At 45.6% G+C, this 22,392-nt stretch overlaps 1 protein-coding gene across 3 annotated transcripts in view; it reads right to left on the bottom strand.

Moving 5' to 3' along the window:
- Positions 1–1,953: 1,953 nt before the first annotated feature.
- The window catches only part of VAV2 (vav guanine nucleotide exchange factor 2), a 316,987-nt gene continuing 296,548 nt past the window's right edge, over positions 1,954–22,392 (bottom strand). For 2 of the 3 annotated variants that reach the window (XM_050926981.1, XM_050926982.1), the window contains 9 exons: positions 18,512–18,639; positions 18,184–18,258; positions 15,752–15,804; positions 13,873–13,989; positions 12,581–12,668; positions 12,354–12,477; positions 11,599–11,685; positions 8,980–9,134; positions 1,954–7,281 (listed from right to left, as the gene is read on the bottom strand). In XM_050926981.1, coding sequence (XP_050782938.1) covers positions 7,237–7,281; positions 8,980–9,134; positions 11,599–11,685; positions 12,354–12,477; positions 12,581–12,668; positions 13,873–13,989; positions 15,752–15,804; positions 18,184–18,258; positions 18,512–18,639 — 872 coding nt within the window. In that variant the 3' untranslated portion in view covers positions 1,954–7,236. The remainder of the gene's footprint in view (positions 7,282–8,979; positions 9,135–11,598; positions 11,686–12,353; positions 12,478–12,580; positions 12,669–13,872; positions 13,990–15,751; positions 15,805–18,183; positions 18,259–18,511; positions 18,640–22,392) is intronic. The other variant, XM_050926983.1, reaches the window with a different exon arrangement.

Raw genomic sequence — 22,392 nt, 5'->3', positions numbered from 1 at the left:
CATGGGACCCGGTGTCTGTTGATCACAGGCTGATTAAAGGGACAGCAGAGACATAACCAGCTGCATCTGTTTGCTTATTATAAGAGGCAGCATTTCCAGCAGCTAGGGCTCCTTTTAACTGAGTTAATAAATCAGAAGTGTCAGCAGTTCCCATTTCAAGGAAGGAGCTTCCAGCATGTGTCTACTTATACCCAGGTGGTGTCCCTCCAAGGTTTATTGTTATTTGCCTCTGCACTGATCAAGGTGTGCGTAAAGCTACTATTGCTCCCCTTGGCTTCATGCTTCCTCCCATATGCCTGAAACTCCCAGCAAATCAGATTTCTGCCCCTTCTCCCTATTCAAATCGCAATCTGAAACTCACTTTCCTGAGAAGCCCAGTGATGCTGACTGTGGCACTAAAAACATGGCTAGCTAGCCTCTTACATTTACCCCCCTGCCCATGCTCTCAAACGGAGCCATTCCAGTCAGCCTCTGCACAGCTCTCGCATCTCAGAATGCTTCCTGGGAGCTGAAGGATTCTCTCTCTTTCTTCCCTGCCACTGAGCAGCCACCTTGGGGTGTAAGGGGATTGGTGCCAGAAGAACAAGAGTCCCACTGTGGGAAAGGCTGGGTGGAGAGGTAGGTTGTGCATTGACCCGTGTATGCAGTGAGCTTAGTAACAATTCTTACTCCTCCTGGCAGCAAGCTCCATGGCCTGGGTCTGGTGCCGTGAAAAATTCCACTAGTAAGTTTGAGGATCTGGCAAGGACCCAGAGTTCTCAGGAGTGAGCCATGGGGTTAGCTTCCGCTTATCAAGTGATGGGGCAGGTGCCGATTCTCTGCCTCTTCCAGGGCATTGCGTGTCTGGCCTTGATTGTCCATCTACAGCAGCGGTAGGCAACCTATGGCATGGGTGCCGAAGGCAGCACGCAAGCTGATTTTCAGTGGCACTCAACACTGCCCAGGTCCTGGCCACCAGTCCAGGAGGCTCTGCATTTTAATTTAATTTTAAATGAAGCTTCTTAAACATTTTAAAAACCTTATTTACTTTACATACAATAGTTTAGTTATATATTATAGGCTTATAGAAAAAGACCTTCTAAAAACGTTAAAATGTATTACTGGCACCCGAAACCTTAAACCAGAGTGAATAAATGAAGACTTGGCACAGCACTTCTGAAAGATTGCCGACTCCTGATCTACAACAACAGCATCGTTGGGAGTCTAGATTCAGCTCAGGGTTATGGCAGACTCTGATGGCAGAATGAAAGTGTCAAGGCCTCAGGTGACAGAAACTCTGTGGGAAGGTTCACAGATGTCCAGTACTGCCCATAAAAAAGGGTGACAATGGCTGGGGAGGTGGTGTGGCTAGGGCTGCTGGAAATATCCCCAGAGGAGTGACATTTAAAGCAACCTCGACCGCTATTGAGAAGCAACTTTCTGAATCAGCTCCGAAACTTTGCTGAGAAAGAAAGCGAAATGTCACCAATGTGCATTCTGCTGCCACTAGCAAGTTCTCCTAGCTAATGTGGGAGGACAGTTAAAGGCTATTGCTGAAGCATCAAAGAGAATAAGGAAAAGCAGCAAGGATACTGTGGGACAGACCCATTTAATAAATATTTTATTATTAATTCAATTATATGACATTTCATAGTGAAATTTTGGGTCCCCCTTCTCTGGGGAAACAGGCCCATCCTGGAGGAAAGCCTCGGGCATAGCTTTTACGCGGCTTTATGATTTTTACACTGATAGAGAATGCTGCTGGATTCAGTATATGACTTTCTGTAGTAACTGAAGATGATGCAGAATTGTGACTTATCTCACATAAACCTGTATCTTAACTCTGTGCATAAAAGCCCATAGAGGCAAAAAATGCAGTGATCTTCACCTAAGCGACCAACTGCTTAGCAAAGTCTCAATGTTGCAAAAATTCTAAGTTATTGTACTATCAATGTGCCAGTATTTTTAATTTGCCCAGAAAATGGAAACAGCTGATGGCTGGGCAAGAAGAAAAAGCTGCGCTGTACAAAGCATAGCAGGCTTTAAAAAGGATTGGTTGTTGCATTGGAAAACATGAGTATTCAACCTGTAATAGTAAGGATTTAAAAAAAAAAAAATGGTTTAGGAAGGACTATGAACTCTCATGTTCCAGGGTATAAGCAGCCAACCTCAAATTAGTAGGTCAGGAATAAACTTCTCTCTCAGCAGATTATCTCATAGCTGGCTGGAGCAGGGTTCTTGCATCTTCTGCAGCAGCTGGTGCTGGCCTCTGCTGGAGAAAGGAAACTGGAGTAGACGGGCCAGGGGTCAGATCCAGTCTGGCAAAACCTATCTTCTCAAAGCAAATGTTTTGAAACAAGAAGTCCAACATGAAACCAACCCTCTTATGCAGAAAAGAATGTAGGTTTATTTGCAGTAAAAACCATGGTTTGGGGGGACAAATAATCTATCAGTAAAATTACACTTTGTTTTTGTTGTGGGATTTACTTTGATGTACTGTAACTGAAAAAGATCTGGAAAACCTCATGCAAGAAGGGTTTCTAAGTCGCAGCTAAAGCTTCTATTCCAGCATTACAAGCTACTCCAAATGATTTCCAAATTCCGAGCTAGAAACTATTCCATAAACAAACTTTTTATCTTACATTCCCTCCACCCACCCCCTCGATCTCAATTAGTGCAGTGCAAAGGAAAAAAAAAATCAAGGAGTTTACATATTTTCCAACATATCTTGTTACAATTTTGAATGTTTTGCGATGAACTAAAATATATATACAATTTTCTCGCCATCATAAAAAACATTTCCCCTTCTTATTCACAGATATATAGCGTGGCAATTGGCTGAATAATTAATTACAAACAAGAAGAATCTTTTGTAACAAGTTTCTTACAACAGTAAACACGAGAGAGAGAGAGAGAGAGAGAGAGAGAGAGAGATGGAGATTTTCTGAGGAATGATTCATTTTTGCTGAGTGAGGAAGGGGAGCCATTCCTGGTTACGCGCAGAGACTGTACAGTATCTATTACATGGTTTGGTAACAGGCAAAGATAACTATACATGCTACATGAGAGAACGAATAAGGCTCCAGTGATATGGGGTCCATGCTTTTTTATAGGGGTTCACTGTCCACAGACCCTCACAACATAACGACTTTTTTTAACAGAAATTTTAAACAACAGATTCAGCTAAGGCTTAAGAAATGTCTGAGGCATAAATGAAACCATCTTTCCATACGAGGAGAGATTAATAAGACTGGGACTTCTCAGCTTGGAGAAGAGACGACTAAGAGGGGATATGATAGAGGTCTATAAAATCATGGCTGGTGTGGAGAAAGTAAATAAGGGAGTGTTGTTTACTCCTTCTCATAACACAAGAACTAGGGGTCACCAAACGAAATTAATAGGCAGCAGGTTTAAAACAAATAAAAGGAAGTCTTTTTTCTCACAACACACAGTCAAACTGAAACACTTTGCCAGGGGATGTTGTGAAGGCCAAGACTATAACAGGGTTCAAGAAAGAACTAGTTAAGTCCATGGAGGATCGGTCCATCAATGGGTACTAGCCAGGATGGGCAGGATGGTGTCACTAGCCTGTCTGCCAGAAGCTGGGAATGGGTGACAGGGGATGGATCACTTGATGATTACCTGTTCTGCTCATACTCTCTGGAGCACCTGGCACTGGCCACTATCAGAAGATGGGATACTGGGCTAGATGGACCTTTGGTCTGACCCAGCATGGCCATTCTTATCTTGAATTTTCTTCTCTTTATCCATTTTTTGTTGGGTCTTCTGGACCCAAATTCTGCCCTCAGATGCTACCAAAGGTTGAATCAGGTCCTTTGGGTCTACATTTTCAAAAGTGACTAGTGATTTTTGGGTGCCTAACTTGCGATACCTTAAAGACTTTTTTTCCCACAGAGAGCAGATACTCAGCAGTTTTTGGAAATCAGGCCCCTTGAAGTCATCTCAAGATGGGCAACCAAAATCACCAGTGAGCCTTGAGAAGCTCGGCCTGTAGGCTGGGATTCTCAAAGGAGCTTAATGGATGGGGTACCCAACTCCCAATTCCCTTTCAGTGGGAGCTAAGCCTGCAGCTCATCAGATGACTTGTGTACATAGTGACACTCAGGAAAATTAATCTGAACTAACTAAGGGTGTGAATTCACAGTGGATTAATTAAACTGCATTACGACCAGTGTGGACAATCATTTAGAATTAAAGTGTCCTTAGCTGAATTCAAACTTAATTTCCAAAGTGAAGTCAACTGATCTGAATTAAGGCCACTTTACTTCTGAATAAGAGCATCCACAAAAGGATTTAATGCAGTTTATCTAATCCACTTTAAAAATTAATTCAGATTAATTTTCCTGAGTGTCCCCATGTACACAAACCCTCAGTCTCCTTTTGGCTTCCTTCTCCAAAGCTCTGCCTCATTTCCTTTCAATACTGGCAGGCTGAGATGACAAAAGTCAAAAGGTACAGAGGTTGTGGACAATCAAGAAGACTGAACTGAGACAGGTTAGCACCGGACAATATCCTTTAACAAAACCACAAGACATCTGACTGCTCTGTTCTTTCCAGCACTCTGCAGAGCAAAATGGGTAAGAGGAACCGCCCCTGGGCTGTGTGCAAATTGCAATCCCCTATAACCTGACCACAGGTATGTTTAGACTCTGGCATTTGAGCAGCAGGCATAGGTTAGTCAATCATCGCTTAAACTAAAATATTTTCTAATCAATATGGTGCAACGTGAATGTTTCACTGGCGGCTTTGGCACAAGGAAGAACGAGCAAACAGGTAGTTCACACTGATTGAGACAGAACACAGGAAAACATACATCAAAACAAGCAGCACAATTATTCAGCTTGTGCTTGGTCACTAAACAGCAATTTACCTTCAAAGGTCATTTGTTTTCCTTTTCATTCAGTGCACAGAATTCTCCTTTTGGCTTTAGTATCCCAATCTGGCAGCAACAATTTGGCTATAATTCCACAGATTATACCTGGAGCATTTGCAGAATGGCTAGATATCGTTTCTTTATTCATCCATTGTAAGATGTGTGGCTGCAGCTCTTCTCTAAAGGCGAGCAGCCGTGATCACTTCAGTTGGTGTCCATTACGCCAGTGCAAATCTAGAGTTCCTCTGGATTTACATCAGTGCAAATGAGAGCAGAATCTGGCCCAACGCCCAGTAGCAAAGTCTCAAAGCTGTTGGGCTGCAGAAAAATGTGAAATGGGAGCAACGATCCAAAAGTGCACTGAGGTCATGTCTACACTAGAATCTTAGGTCGACTTACAACAGCAGTGGTTCATGTCCACACTACTCTTCTTCTGTCGATGGTGTGTGTCCTCACCAGGAGCACTTCCACCGACTTAAGAGGGGCAGTGGTGGGGTGAGTGGGGGGGCTGAAAGCCCGGGATCTCAGCTCCACACACAGCTCCGCGCTGGGAGCCTGGCTGCCCAGCTGGAGCCGTGAATTTGACAAGAATGACAGCCAACAGCCAATGTAAGTAATGCAGTGTCTACACAGACACTGCATCACCCTAACTATACCAACATAAGCCCTATGCCTCTCTGATGGAGGTGGAGTTATGATATTAGCATAGTAGGGCACTTACATTGGCAGGAGCAAGGCTGTAGTGTGTACACTGACACAATTAGGTGGACGTAAGCTGCCTTAGCTCGACCTAACTCTGTAGCGCAGACCAAGCCTCATTTAAAACAACAGGAGGAGAATTTCTTGGACTTGGCAGTGGGGGAAGTGGGAGTTGTTCCTTGTCGGGGATGCATCATGTTTGTTTTAAATAATGCACTTTGAAAGGAAATGCCACCCTGGTGAGCAAAGAGCAGTACTTGGCAGAGGTCATGTGAAATTGATTCCACTGGACAGTTCTGCCTATCCCATAAAATAGACATAACTTGGAAAGCGAGAGACACAGGAGTACATTATTCAGAGCAGTGTAATGATGAAAAAGACACAGTGAGGGGGCAACATAGAATTTTTCCTTATTGGCTGCAGGGGTGACGGGAGGGGGAAAAACAGGTGGAAAGACTTGGGGTGTAACCTCATGGTGCTGGTGGATGGGGCAAAGAGACTTTTACAATGTCCTTTTCGATAATGAGGGATTCACCCTGCGGTCCTCAGTCAGGTGAGTAAGCCCCATTGGAGGTCAATGAGGCAGATGCGTATAATGGCTACAGGAACGGGCCATTAATCTGGCAGGGGCTTCTGTATTCTTGTTAAGCATAGGACAGATACGCTGCGAATGGTGCACACGCTGGAGCGGATGATGCACATCTGGAACTATTACCTTATGTGCCAATGGCTTCCAAATACTCTTCCTAGAGAGGGCACATTCCACAGCCCCCGCACACCGCCAGACATCCTGATACAGGCGGTACTGTCCCTTCTGCCCTGGGTGAATCTAGTGGGACCAAAGTTAGTCTGAGAGAATGGACCCACGTTGCAAAACTGGAACTCTCTCATGATGTCTGGGGGTGGCTGTATCCAGTTTGACTTCACGCCTCTCTCTCTCTCTCTCTCTCTCTCTATTCAAAAACTCATTCCTAGTTTACAACGGGTATCTTACAAAGCTCACAGAGAGACGCCTCCTCACCATGCCTCTGCTCTGCTCCCCAAATCACCTCGGGGGGGGAGGGGTAGCAGAGTTGGGCTCTGCCGTCAAACACACTGACTTGACAAGAAAAATCGTTATCCAGAGGGGTCTGTTCAAGCAGCAGGGGGAGAGAGCAGGGTGGGGTGAGGTCGCCTCTTCTGATACTTTGGGGCTGGCTTGCTCCTTCTCAGTAGAAATCTGAAACGCTCCCTCCACCTTCAGTCAGAGTGAAACTTTGGTCCCTGTCGACCATGAGCCCCAGCATGGCTTTTGAAACACCCTCTGTGAAATGGGTTTGGATGAAGTGTCTGAGCAGAGCTGTGCTGAGTTATCCTTGCTCAGGCAAGGCTGTTGAGCATGATCTTCCCAGGATCCTTCTGCTGCTGTTACAGACAAACGTTACCTTATAGACACTCTCTCTTACACACAAGTAACACAACCCAGGACTGAGAGCCAGTGGCACCCCTGACGCGCACACACACTTTACAGAGGATTGACTGTAAACAATTCACAATAGACTCGTTAATACTGGAGGATTTCTGATTGCGTTTCACTCAGAGCCCTGGGCGTTGGGACCACTGTGCACACTCTGCAGTGGCTTTTCCTGGGCGCTCGGCAATGCCTGCAAGAGATCCAGTCCTCGTTATACTCCCTCCTCCTCCACGTAGGTCGAAGGAAACCAACCAATCTGCAGCAGAAAAGGAAAGATGAGCAGAACCCCTTGGGCATGGATATGCAAAGAAACCCACCCAAACTGAGCAGAGAGACATTTTCCTCGTAGAACGGGCTCCATCATCCCACCATTTACGTTGCCCCAGAAGTCTGGTCCTATATCCATAGAGCTGACACATATCCAATGTCTTGCTCCCAGCTATGGGGGGACTGAGACTTCAGTCTGCGTGGAAGAGCACTTGGTTTTCCAGCATGGTCCAATAATATGAACATGGGACAGAGTCAGACTAGGTTGTAGTCCTGACTATGCTACTGATTCTGTCTGTATGACCTGGGCCAAGTCATTTATCCACTGTGCCTCAGTCTTCCCCATTACTAAAAAAGGAACAACAAATCTCCCCCCCAGAGGGCTGCTCTGTGGATTAACTCAGTAGTGTCTACAAAGTCTGATGGGAGGCACTGCAGATCAGCATCATTACACTGTGGAGTAGTCTCCCTGGGGGCGTCCTCAGGCACCATCATTTATATCCAGTACAATTGCTAATGTCTATGATTCTGAGCCATGGACTTTCAGAGCCATTCTTGTGTCAGTTCCCAGCATAAAGCCATAAGGTGGATCAGATCCAGATGCCTGCTGTGCCTGTGAGACTGGCCCTGATGCCGTTCCCGGTCTCTGTGCTGCTCTACATTTAAAGGTCACTGCCAGGTGCTGTCCTTTTGAAAGGAATAATTTTACAGTATTGGCCAAGGACTACTTCCATCAGAAGGAGGAATGGGATGCTGGTACATTGCATAGTAAAGAGAAGCAAGCTGGAGAAGTCCATTGCTTTCCCAGGCAGGAATCCAATTGCAGAGCTGCAACCCTGGTTTCCTGAAGTCTTTTCCATGTGTCCAACCTTTAGCTGGTGCACACAATTCACTCTTACTAAAGGTGTGTAGAGTACATATCCCAGCACAGATATAAATAGCAGAGTAGACAGTGAGTTGAGACATGCAAGAACCTATGGGAAATACCCTACACAGCTCTCTACATGCCCAAGCCATGCCTCCCATGGTCTACACTGCTGTTTTTACAAGGGTGCTGTCCCAATCCCTCCCTAAAGCCGGAGGCCTGGAAAGGCTCCAGCAGCAGGGAAAGGCTCTGGCAGGGGTAGGCAGCTGGGAAAGGCATCCAGCAGCTCCAGCAGTGATAACTCCCCCCGGCCAGAGCCTTTTGCTGTCACACGTAGCTACACACCACAGTGTGGACGCAGCCTGCTTTTCACTGCAGCGTGTACCTGTACATACAAGACATGCTGCCGACAGTGTAGATAAGGCTTAAGTTGAAACCATAAGGCAGTGTGGTCTGGAGGAACAAGCACAAAATTGAGAGTCGGGAAGGCCGGGGTTCTAATCTCACTGCTGTCACCTATTCATTTCAACACCTTTGTCAAGTCACTTTCCCTGTCTTAGTTTTCCCCATCTGTAAAATGGGGCTAATTCTTACTCTTCCACCTCCTGCGGATTAATTAGTAGAGCTGGCTGAAAACAAGGAAAAGGCAATGTTTCCTCACCCTGCTTCCGTTTCTTTTTTTTTTTAAATAAAACTAGATTGAAATTTGGAAAATTCTGACCCGCAGTCTTAGCGAGTCCACATCTGAACACACCTACTATTCTAAAAAGGCAAAGTAGTGTTATTTAAATATAAAAGAACCCTCATCTCTCCATCACTTACTCTTCCATTTGTTTCTCCCTTCCACCATCCCTGGTCCCCGCCTATCCTGCTGTAGATTTTCACCACGTCGCCCTCTCGCAAAGAGAGCTCTCGCATGTCCCGTGCGGCGAAGTTGTAGCGTGCCACAGCTGTCCCTATGGCCGGAGGCGTGACCACTGCAGGTGGACAAGGAAAAGGAATTAGAGGCCTGCGCTGCAGTGTGAGATCATCTGAAGCCTGGGAAAAGCTAGACTGTGTTCAACCTGGGTTTTTATCAGAGTCCTCATTTCCATTGCAAGCGCAGGGCAGAAAACAGCTCTGTGGACTAAGATAGTCAGTACGATATTGAGGTGGCTCTGTTTTAATCCTTCAGCCATGCATGAATTGGAATTGCATGGTTTCCAAGGTGCTGGGTTTTCCATTATCAACATCTCATTGGTCTCATAATGGGCCTCAATCAGTTGCATCATCCCTCTAGTCACTGGATTTAAAACTTTGAAGGACATCCAGGAAAGGGACTGTCGTGTGTGTGTGTGTGTGTGTGTGTGTGTGTGTGTGTGTGTGTGAGTGAGAGAGAGAGAGAGAGAGAGAGAGAGAGAGATTGTCGGGTGTTGCTACAGGTGATTGGGCCAAAGGGTATCTCTATGAAAGGGGGAAGTGGGATAAAAGCAAAGGTTTTATAAAAAATAAAGGGAACAAGAAAAATCTATTCCAAAGTTATCCCCATCACTTCCAGTTGTTGCTTCACTGCTCTGACATCTAATGGGCCACCTCATCTAAGGGAGATTCCACAAAGCAATTTATATTTAAACTACCTCTTTATAGCTGTTGGGATTAGCCACAATGGCAAAGTCTCTCAATGGCACTGAGATAAGGAACCTGTAAATTGCAATACAAGGACTGACCACCTAGGGTGGTGTCCTCTCTCTGACAGAGGCTATTGGCCAAAATAGGTGCTTTGGTGAAAAGGCCCCTATTTGGGACACAGTTTTTCAACAATATCCTAGCAATGGGGAATTTCTTTCTGATCCCAGCTCGTAATCAGTTTGTAGACCACACACTTCAGAGCACAATGTCAGCAGAACTGCAGATGCTATTCTTATTAACAGACATCGCTAATCCTTTTTTAGAAACTGTACTCATATATTTGTTCAGAAGGACCAGAAACTGGTCATCAGTTTACAACATGCAAGGGGGATTCCATTATTAACATCTTCCCCGGGATTAGGAATTGAACAGAACCAGATTGTAGCAAATGGTGCAGATCTCAGTTGCTTCAGGCCAGGAAAGAGAGGGGTTATCTTCTGTAGCACAGAGGTTGCCAAGGCAATATGGGAAATGTACCACCTGAATTCTCTGCAACTTTGTCCTGCAGGTTATACAGGCAGAGGGAGTCAGGGGGTTTAAATGATGTGAAGGGACATGGTTATCGCAGTGATCATGCTCTCAGAGTCACAGGCAAACAAGGGGGTGAAAAGGTGGTTTTTTAAGTTTACAAAAGAAGTTTTTTTTCCCTGCTGTTCGTTTCTATGAACTGTCCTTTAGTCTTAAGGACTTTTCAGTTAAAAAACTGTTCACAATTTTAAATATTTTGCAAACCGAGGTTGAACTGGGTTTGGAGGAGGAAGCTTTGCCCAGGTTTTCAGCGCTCAGGATGTAAGGAGATGCAGATGGTAACAGACAATGAACACACAGAAGATACATTTACTGCAGGGCTCATATGGCCTAGTAAAGGTGCCAGGCTGGAGAATAGAGTGTGAACGATGAAAGCTTTGAACTCTTTCACCAGAAGCGTGCTCAGAGCTGATTTTTTGTATCAATCTCATTCACTTGCAGGATGCAGATTTCACAGAAAAGCTCTCCGGGGAAGGAATCTTTCTTTTAAAATTATGTAACCAAGCCCGGCAGGAATAAGATGTGATTTTCACTGTCCAGGCTGATGAAAATGCTAACAGTGAAAAGGCATAAACAGCGAGAAGCGATTGGATTCTAAACACCTTTTTCACTTCTGATCATTTAAGGTGTTGCTGGTACCGCAGGAGAAGGAAGATGCTTGTTGGATGCACGTTGGAGTTGAATATTGCTCCAACATTTTATAGGGGATTCCATCACTTTTGGACAACATGGGCTCCTCCCAGCTACCCTAATTATGATGCTACTGAGCATGCTCAGACATTAGAGCTCAAAAACTACTGGCAATGAAAGTTCTATTATTGTAGCAAGGAAAAAACAGTCTTTAAAATGGTGTGATGCCAATGTTCTGATCTACGAGAGACAGAGGAAAAACGGGTCAAGCTTGAAGTATATCATGAGATCCCAATGCACCAGATTTAGATTTCTTTTTTCTCCCCTGACCGCTTTTCTCAATATTTAATTCACTGTGTTTTCTTATTTGGTTTCTTGCATTTTTCTGGTTACCAGATTCTGGCCCCCAGCTGATACCCCAAGGGGGGGCAATACCTTAGCTGAACTTTTTATATAGATGGGGAGGGATGGCAGGGGGCAGGTAGAGGGTCCCACAGCGGATGGCTTTCAAGCTGATACCGTTTGTGTCCTGTCAAAAAGGAGGCAGAGGCCCTGCTGCCCTAGAGATGGCCAGTAGATGGTGCTTTCTTCTCAAGAACAGAAGGGGCTATATACCTGACCAGAAAGGAGTGGAGGAATTCTGAGAAGAAAAGTTGAGGCCCTGAGGACTGAGGAAAGAAAAGTTGTAGGAAGCGCAGGAAGCTGCAAAGAGGTTAGAAACAGAGGCAGAAGAACAAGAATTAAAAAGGAAAATTAAAAATCCACAGTGCAGTAGAAGCTTGCAAAAAAGAAAACACTAAGCATGCAGTCACTCTTGTTCGGGAGCCTCAGCTGTGGCTAAATTAAGGCAGGAAAAGCTCTGGGAGGACTTAGGATACATCCACACAGTTACAATCCAATGGGCCAGATTCTCCTCCTGCTTACGCTGGTGTAAATCAGGAGTGAGTCCATTGAAGTCAGTGGGCCCAATTCTCTTGCATTTGCTGGGAGCAAGAGGAATAAATTGGGAGCAACTTGCCATTGAAGAAAAATGGACAGAGCCAGTTGAACATTTCCGGTTTTGATGGAAAATGCCTTTTTAACCAAAATGAAAATGTTCACGAACAAAATTCATTTTTGGTTAGCTCAGACTCATGCTCAGGATCATGGGTTCAAGTCCCATACTGGGCACATTTCTTTCCAGAGGTCAGGCTAAATGATCTGACAGTCCCTTCTGGCCTATGAACCCCCTTTGTTCGCTGGAGACCAGCTAGGGCTCCTACATCTATCACACAGGTATTTCTTAAAAGGGGAACCAGAGGGGTGGCTGTCCATGAAATATCTGGGCTGTTGTAGATACAAGTCACTGTCCTAGGCACGCTGGGTTTTACCTGGGGAGCGAGTGAAGGTTCTGGAGGTAGAACGTTCTCGGGATTTGTATGGATATTTTAATGTTGTATCCAGCTGTTTAAAGCTCTCCTTCAGCGAGTGGGTCTGGTAGTATTCGACCAATTCCTAGAGAGAACACATCGAGTACACGTGATCACCGATGGGGCTCAGCGCGGCTCCAGAAAAGCAAGTCACGCGCACAGTGAGAAAAGCAAATTTAAAAACATACCAAAAGGCTTTCAAATTTTTTGGCTTCTGTGATGTGAATCCAGTTGTCTTTCTCCACCACCTTAATGTGCTTGACTTCCTCATTAAACCTGTGACAATAATCGCAGCAGGCACTTCAGAAACACCCTGACCCTTACGCTTCAGCTTCTGTCCCGCCGTATATTAGCACGTAGCACTCTGCCTTCTACCAACGCTTTATCACCACCACCCACTTGGCTCAACCCCCCGGCAGGTGCACCAGCCTTATTCCCATCCCAGATGGGGAATCGAAAGCACAAAGGGTAAGTGGCCAAGGGAGTCAGTGTTGGAGCTGGGAACAGAACTCAGCAGAGGGGCTGGGTGCAGGGTTTAGAACAACAATTTATTTGCCAAAAAGTGCAGCGCTGAGTGACCCAGAATGATTCATGAATTTGCCAAACAGTTTCAGCCCCAGCAAAAGTTTTCCGGCATCATTCACAAAATGGCCAGAGGAGGTGAAAATTGTGGTAGTTTTGCCTCCCTTATAATTTTTAGCCCAGTGGTTAGAGCACTCACCTGGCATGGGGGTGACCCAGGTTCAATTCTCCCCTCTGCCTGATGTGGAGCAGGGATTTGAAATTGGGTGTTGTTCCCTGCAGGAGATGCTCTAACCAATGGGCTATAGGATATTCTAGTGCCAGTCTCTCCTGTTGAAGCTGTTCCATTGTGTGTAAATAATGAAATGAGAGTGAGATGTCACGCTCTGGTGCCTTACCAACCATTCTGAATGTTCACAATATGCTGGATTAACCAGATGGCTATACAGCAGCACACTAAAACCATCAATGGTGCCTTTACTTTAAAGGCCAATACTTCAATAAGCCAGAAATCCTCACGTTTAAACAGTCCAGTACCAATCTCTAACCAGCACTTCATCGGTGTGCACTCTTTTACTTCACAGGAACCTCTATGAAGCTAAACCCAGCCAGAACGAGACTCTCTCATCCCACAAAGGGGCACGAGTACTAATGAGTCTTAAAACACAGGACTCCACGTAGATCAGTGGGACTGCACTGCACTTGCCATTTCAAATCCGAAAGGGAAAAGGGAGCATCTTCTGTAAACAGCTTATCTGATGTCTAAGGCGATCAGGCTGTCATTAAAATCACAAGCTTTCCTCAGGTGCAGAACCAGAGGAAAGTAAAGCTTATCGGTCCAACATGGTCAATTTCATACCCTGGTGACATCAGTTCAATGCCTCGCGCCGGTTACCCAGCAGTCACTTTACCACCTTGTCCGAGCTCTGTTAACAGAAGCACCCGTTGCTATACTCACTTAATACTGATGGCAAAGCGCTCGGCCTCTGCTGGTCTCTCTCGAATCAGGTACGTCCCGCTGACGTGCGACTTCAGCAGGTTGTCTGTCTGTTGCCTCTCCATGTTTCCTGCAAACCTAAAGGAACACGCCCTGTTCGGTGCTGAGATCACAGAGCAGCCAGTACTGAATGTAGGTTTCGCTGACAAGGCTCTGTCTCGTAACACAGGATTTCTACTGTGTTTTGAATTGGGCCGGGGTCAAAAAGTCTACAATCATCCCTCCTGACTGGTGCGGCTCCCTAACTGGCAGGTAACAGGGACCAATCAATTACCTTTCCTGGCTTTTGCATGAGCCCATGAGCCACTCATTAAACCAAGAGCTCATGTGGACTTTACAGTCACTGGTTATCGCTCAATCTTCCCCACAAAACATCCTGGATGGCAACATGCTCCAAAGACGAGCAGCCTGCTTGCTGATACCAGGCATATAAATACCATGTCACCCTGACACAGCACAGAACTGGAAGTCCTAGCAGCAAGTCTTCTACGTGACTATACAGTCCGGTCCGACCCTGGGGGCACTTGCTGCAAGTGTCAAATGACCTGAAATCCCACCATAGTCACTGGGAGCCCAGCGTCCCCAGCACTTGGCAGGGGTGGGAGCTGAGCTGGGACAATGGTGAGAGCTTTTGAATCCTCAGCATCCAAGTGTCTTCTTAAAAGGAAACCAATGACTATCAATGCAGTTCATTTCAAACTCCTGCTTCTGGGAGTCAGAGCTAGCCATCTTCTAGGTCAGAGCCTCCTTGGGGCAGGGATTTCTGGGGGGAGATTTTCAAAGCTACAAAGGCCAGTTTGGTGCTACCTTGCAATGGGAGTTGGGTACCAAACTATCCTTTGACAATCTCCTCTGTTAGCTGTACAGCAGTAAGGACATTGACTACGGTCAAGCAGAACAAAAGACACTATCCTGGATAGGTGTGGAGTTCACAGCATGAGCACAGTCATGAGGGGACTTCCTTGCTTTGCCAGGTTATCCAGGATGTAGGTAATTTTAATTTATGGGAGTTTTTATATTAATATTAAAAAATATGTTTTAACAAAAAAAATCTATTTGTAAAGGTCAGGAGCGGGATGGGTGAGTAAGAGAGAAAGGGGGTCTGATCAAACCCTTTATCAGTAGGCAAAACAGTGACCAGAGGTAACTTACATGGCAAGTAACTGCTTTGCAAGTTAAGAGAAAAGATGTAATGGTGCAGAGTGCAGCCCCTTCCCTCCTTTGAAGTCTTTTGTTTTTATACGGTTCCCAGAAAGCCACCTGGATGGGGAATGAGTCCCAAGGTGCACAGGTTTCAGTGAAAAATTTCTTGGGCTTAAGTAAAGCACTGATACTAATGGGCAGAACTAGAGGGAAGGGCAAGCTTCTCCTGCAAAGATCTGCCCATGCCCTACACCAACATCCAACACCCTTCTCCTGAGCAGGGACCTGCCAACCCAAGCAAAGTAGCAAGAGCTCAACAAATGCATTTCCCACCTGTGCTCTGATCCAAAGCCCACTGCAGTCCATGTAAAAGGAGTCCCATTGATTTCAGCTGCCATTGGATCAGGCTCTGAAGTCGGCATTAAAACTCAAGACTTCGGAAGTGAAATGCTAATGCACTAACTGACTATGCCATTTTAGCCCTACTTGTCTGAAAGTCGCACGGGCTCCTGTACATCGACAGTGGACAGGGGAGTTGGGGAGAGGTGAGGATGAAGGGAGCTTCCAAAGTGCATTCATAATTTATCCCATAGCGGATTTGTGACAAAAGTAATGGAATTAAAGGGTAAAGCCAATATATCTTTATGTCGGTAGTAAAGCATTTCTATCAGAATGTCTCATTTAACAACCAACTTACCAAGGATACGCCGTGTAGTCTATTTCTCTTGAAGGAGGCCGGCTGATGGGAGGCTACAGCAAAGAGAACACCGCTTATTACTGTGGAGCGCTGATCCTAATTAGATTATAGATCATCTTGGACACACTCCTCTGTATGGGAGCATTTTTATGTGCCAAGCATTTTACGAGTTATTGGCCTCGGAGTCAGAGGAAGAGGGTTATAATCAACAGATTCTCTCATTGGCGCGCACACACAAACCAGCTATGCCAAGTGTATTGGGTATTTTGATTTATCTGACCCGTCTGTGGTGCTACGTGTGGCTACATGCTGCAGTGAAAAGCGGGCTGCATTCACACAGTGGTGGGGTGCTATACGAGACAGGGCATGTCTCTAGAGGAGAGATAGGTTCCAGCAGGGGGACACTGCACTGCTTGGGCAGGTAGAGACCCTGCAGGGTTCCTTCCCTAAGGTCTCGGCATGTCTTTGCTCTACTCAGCTAAGCAGGGGCTTGCCGTCCACACTGCTATTTATACCCGTGCTAGGGGGACATGCAATTCAAGCCCCCGTAAGTGCAGACATAGCCTAAGAGTAATTCAAAGCTTTGAAAACTTGTTAACAACCAACCACCACTTAGCTTCTTTCAAGTGCAATCTCAAAGCACCTGACAGTGCTGGGTCAGCATTATCCCCAAGCTGCAGATGATGAAATCGGGGCCCACAGAGGTAAGTAAACTTGCCCAAGGTCACGTAGCAAGCAAGGGGTGATGCTAAGAAGAGAACCCAGGTCTTCTAGATTCCCAGGGTAGTGCAGTGCCCTATCCACTGAACCACACTGCATTGCCCACTGGCTGAAAACATCTGGTCCTCAACCCGTTTTTATTTCTGTTAACATTTTGGGACAATCTTTTTCTTAGTCCAAGCACAAAGATAAGGTGGAGGGGAGCAGATGAGTCACTGGAAGTTATCCCTGACCAACACTGGCCCCATGGCAGCACGGCTTGTGGTCTAAAGATTATACAAATAGCCCCACAAGCCAGCAGGTCAGGGAATTGGCATCTGGGTCAAACCATGGCCAAGCACATCACCCAAGCAGACTAAAGGCTATTGCCAGGGTTTAAATGGGGAAGTGAGAGGAGCATTTGCATGGGTTACATGTAAAGCCTGAATAGGAAGAATGCATTTACTGCAGTACTAAAGATACGTTAATAAAGTTATATGTTTTACGGGGCTTGGGCATACTCCCCTAAAATAGGCCAGCAAAGGTGCAGAGAATGAGCAAGGCTGAGCTAGGCAGTGGGTTTTGTGAATGAAGACCCCAGATTTGGAAAGAAGCCCAGGTTGGAAAATTAGTCCCTGACTTCTGGCTGTCACACATCCTTGTGCTAAAGCACTTGTTAAAATGCAGTTGAACGGAATGAAGAAGTTAAAGGTGCAAGGGCAAGGAGCCGGGGAGTTGCAATAGGAGTGAGGGAAGAGTGTGCTAAGGGAGAAGCAAAGTGCATGTTACACTAAGGAGAGCGCACAACATGCACGAGACACCTGCAATTGCTGTGCAGCGTGAGTCGAGAATTCACTTACTCAGAAGACTCATTTACTCTAAGGGTCCCAAAGCCCACAGGAGTTAATGGAAAGATCAAGCCCCAAAACCCAGTATGGGCCAAATTTAGGGTTTAGGGCTGGACTGAAGAATACCAGGCTCCCCTTACTGGGTAAGTGCCAATGATCTACACTCCTCCAGTCCTTTCATAACTGCTAGCAAATGGCTCAATGCACTGGCTCAGTTTCAGTTAATTGGCAGAAAATGGAAAATTAAATTAATAGATGGGACTTCACTTGGTTACCCATTAACACAACCACCCAACACATTAGAGGTCTCCAAGACCAGGCCACTGTGAAGGTACAAAGCACCATCAAAGGCAATTCTTTTAGCCTGATAAATAAGCATGGCTGTCCCCCTTTAAGTGAAATAATTTGCAGACTCCATCGAGTGTCCCTGCCTGACCTTGAGCCTCGGTCAGAAATCTCCCCCAACACATCCTTCAGTCCTCCGTGACTGAGCCAGGCCTGCAGGCAAAACTCACACTTCAGGAGGTGCTATAGTCTCTCCTAGGCATAGCTGGAGGTCCCAGGCAAGGCAGCGTGTGAAGCTACGCTCTGGAAAAAGGCATCCATCCAAGCCAGCATCAAGTGATGAACTTGCCCATTTTGAGCATAAATAATCACCCATCTCAAACAAAATCCCGACAGCAAGGAAGACAGTTCCCAGTTGAGGCTTACATCAGTTATATCCGGAGTGACTCCAACAAGCAGAGATACTCCGGCTGCATGCTGGTGTACAGCCCATGATTTAAGTTGTCTTGCTTTAGGAGATGGGTCCCAAGCCAAACCCCCCAAACCTGAGCATGCCCAAGCTTGGAGGTGTTGGGCTCAGGTCTGTTTTTATGCACTTACCCTGGCGTCCACAGGACAGGGCTTCACTGATGAACTGGGAAAATAACCAGACTTCTTTGTCTGTATTAACCTCCCCTGTAAATAAAGATTAATGTCAGCACCGTGCCAAAGAAATTGGATTCTTTGCTCCAGTTTCGGAGAACTGCGCATGTTCGGAGAACACCCTGACAAGCTGAAAATATGCCTCAGAGAATTTATTTGGAGGACGGCTGGCAAACTCCAGTGAATAAAAGTCCAAAGGGGGAAATAAATAAGTAAGAACTTTATGACTAGCCAGTAGCCTCTGTGTAAGGACTTCTGAACATTTCCAAAGAACAACTTCACTCACTTCCCACCACTGCGAATCCGGGTCCCCTCTGAGCAGTTCTATTATGTCCCCGGTCTGAAATGTTAACACTGGCTTTCCTGGGTGAGCTGGGTTGCCATGGTAATTCTGAACAGCCACCATTTTAGGACCTTGAAAGAGAAAGAAAACAAAACCTATTGTTACGAGAAGGCCATCTTGTGAGCCACTAACCCAGAGAACACTAGCGGTCAGGATTTGCCGGCGTAGCTCATTCATGCTCATGGAAAGGCGCTTTGATTTGCTCAAGCTACATGGCTAGCATGAGAGTGTCTGGCAAGCTAAAACATTGGGGGCAGATAACGATGGGCCCAACTGACCCCCAGCTGCAAAGATGGCACCTGCCTTGGAACCGTGAAATCTCAGGCAGGCTTTAGTTGGGCAACAACAAGCCACGCGCGAATCATCCCAGGCTGAGTGACACAGATTAGGATTTCTGAGGGGACAACGAGTTAGGTGCCCAGCTCTCATTGACTGTTGATGGGATTTAGAACTGACATTCTGTGCTGCGAATGATCATGTGTTAAATATACCTCCCCTGCCGCACTCAACTGACAATATTTAACTTAGCTTCTTTTCAGCTGCTTTTACCTCACTCCCACCTCGCAGCTAATGAGAGCAGCATGCTCATGCTCAAAATGTCCATGTCACCAGCTTGGATTAGGAGGACTTCTCCCCCAGTCCGGGCTTTCCTGTAACAACCACACTTATACTGCCCTCACTGCCGGAGTATCTGAGCACCTCCCCATGTTTAATGTATTTATCTTCACAATCCCAGGGAGACTGGGCAGTGCTGTTGTCCCCATGATAGACATGGGAACTGAGAGGCGGCTAAGTGACTGGTCCAAGGCCACACAGAAAGTCTGTGGTGGAGCAGTGACTTTAGCCTGGGTCTTCCAAGTCCTAAGCAGGTGCTCAGACCATAGTATCATCCTCCTCAATCTCAGCCATAACTGTGAAGGCACGTGCCTGTGAGCAGAATGAGGGTTACCCCAGTCTCATGGCTTCTTAAGGCTTGTCTACATACGAAAGTTTTGCTGCTTTAAATATGGCTACACCCACACTTAAAATGCAACAGCAGTGCTTCAGTGTAGACACTTACTACAGCAAAGGGAGGGGTTCTCCCATCAGTGTAGTCATTCCAACTCCCTGAGAAGCAGTAGCTAGGCTGATGGAAGAATTATTCCTATCAACCTAGTGCTGTATACAATGGAGGAAGGTTGGCTTAACTACATCTCTCACGGATGTGGATTTTTCACACCCCGAGAGATGTAACTCTGCCAATGTAACTTTTCTGTGTAAACCAGCCCTATACTGGTACTGTTAAAGCAGCAAAACACAAAAAAACAATCACCACCACCACCCCTCAGTGTGGATGCAGTTATACTGGTATAAGGCACCTTCATAGACTCATAGACTCATAGACTCTAGGACTGGAAGGGACCTCGAGAGGTCATCGAGTCCAGTCCCCTGCCCTCATGGCAGGACCAAATACTGTCTAGACCATCCCTGATAGACATTTATCTAACCTACTCTTAAATATCTCCAGAGATGGAGATTCCACAACTTCCCTAGGCAATCTATTCCAGTGTTTAACTACCCTGACAGTTAGGAACTTTTTCCTAATGTCCAACCTAAATCTCCCTTGCTGCAGTTTAAGCCCATTGCTTCTTGTTCTATCATTGGAGGCTAAGGTGAACAAGTTTTCTCCCTCCTCCTGATGACACCCTTTTAGATACCTGAAAACTGCTATCATGTCCCCTCTCAGTCTTCTCTTTTCCAAACTAAACAAACCCAATTCCTTCAGCCTTCCTTCATAGGTCATGTTCTCAAGACCTTTAATCATTCTTGTTGCTCTTCTCTGGACCCTCTCCAATTTCTCCACATCTTTCTTGAAATGCGGTGCCCAGAACTGGACACAATACTCCAGTTGGGGCCTGACCAGCGCAGAGTAAAGCGGAAGAATGACTTCTCGTGTCTTGTTTACAACACACCTGTTAATGCATCCCAGAATCACGTTTGCTTTTTTTGCAACAGTATCACACTGTTGACTCATATTAAGCTTGTGGTCCACTATGACCCCTAGATCTCTTTCTGCCATACTCCTTCCTAGACAGTCTCCTCCCATTCTGTATGTGTGAAACTGATTGTTCCTTCCTAAGTGGAGCACTTTGCATTTATCTTTATTGAACTTCATCCTGTTTACCTCAGACCATTTCTCCAACTTGTCCAGATCATTTTGAATTTTGACCCTGTCCTCCAAAGCAGTTGCAATCCCTCCCAGTTTGGTATCATCTGCAAACTTAATAAGCGTACTTTCTATGCCAACATCTAAATCGTTGATGAAGATATTGAACAGAACCGGTCCCAAAACAGAACCCTGCGGAACCCCACTTGTTATACCTTTCCAGCAGGATTGGGAGCCATTAACAACTACTCTCTGAGTACGGTTATCCAGCCAGTTATGCACCCACCTTATAGTAGCCCCATCTAAATTGTACTTTCCTAGCTTATCTATAAGAATATCATGCGAGACTGTATCAAATGCCTTACTGAAGTCTAGATATATCACATCCACCGCTTCTCCCTTATCCACAAGGCTCGTTATCCTATCAAAGAATGTTATCAGATTAGTTTGACATGATTTGTTCTTTACAAATCCATGCTGGCTATTCCCGATCACCTTACCACCTTCCAAGTGTTTGCAGATGATTTCTTTGATTACCTGCTCCATTATCTTCCCTGGCACAGAAGTTAAACTAACTGGTCTGTAGTTTCCTGGGTTGTTTTTATTTCCCTTTTTATAGATGGGCACTATATTTGCCCCCTTCCAGTCTTCTGGAATCTCCCCCGTCTCCCATGATTTCCCAAAGATAATAGCTAGAGGCTCAGATACCTCTTCTATTAACTCCTTCAGTATTCTAGGATGCATTTCATCAGGCCCTGGTGACTTGCAGGCATCTAACTTTTCTAAGTGATTTTTTACTTGCTCTTTGCTTATTTTCTCTTCTAAATCAACCCTCTTCCCGTAAGCATTCACTATACTAGACATTCCTTCAGACTTCTCAGTGAAGACCGAAACAAAGAAGTCATTAAGCATCTCTGCCATTTCCAAGTCTCCCGTTACTGTTACCCCCCTCCTCATTGAGCAGTGGGCCTACCCTGTCCTTAGTCTTCCTCTTGCTTCGAATGTATTGATAAAAAGTCTTCTTGTTTCCCTTTATTCCCATAGCTAGCTTGAGTTCATTTTGTGCTTTTGCTTTTCTAATCTTGCCTCTGCATTCCTGTGTTATTTGCCTATATTCATCCTTCGTGATCTGCCCTAGTTTCCATTTTTTATATGACGCCTTTTTATTTTGTAGGTCACGCAAGATCTCAAGGGTAAGCCAAGGTGGTCTTTTGCCACATTTTCTATCTTTCCTAACCATTGGAATAACTTGCTTTTGGGCCCTTAATAGCGTCCCTTTGAAAAACTGCCAACTTTCCTCAGTTGTTTTTCCCCTCAGTCTTAATTCCCATGGGACCTTGCCTATCAGCTCTCTGAGCTTACCAAAATCCGCCTTCCTGAAATCCATTGTCTCTATTCTGCTGTACTCCCTTCTACCCTTCCTTAGAATTGCAAATTCTATGATTTCATGATCACTTTCACCCAAGCTTCCTTCTACTTTCAAATTCTCAACAAGTTCCTCCCTATTTGTTAAAATCAAGTCTAGAACAGCTTCCCCCCTAGTAGCTTTTTCAACTTTCTGAAATAAAAAGTTGTCTGCAATGCAGTCCAGGAACTTATTGGATAGTCTGTGCCCCGCGGTGTTATTGTCCCAACATATATCTGGATAGTTGAAGTCCCCCATCACCACCAAATCTTG

This window comes from Gopherus flavomarginatus, chromosome 17, assembly GCF_025201925.1.
Source record: "Gopherus flavomarginatus isolate rGopFla2 chromosome 17, rGopFla2.mat.asm, whole genome shotgun sequence".
NCBI classification, from domain to species: Eukaryota; Metazoa; Chordata; order Testudines; family Testudinidae; genus Gopherus; species Gopherus flavomarginatus.
This window is presented reverse-complemented; position numbering and strand designations above follow the sequence as displayed.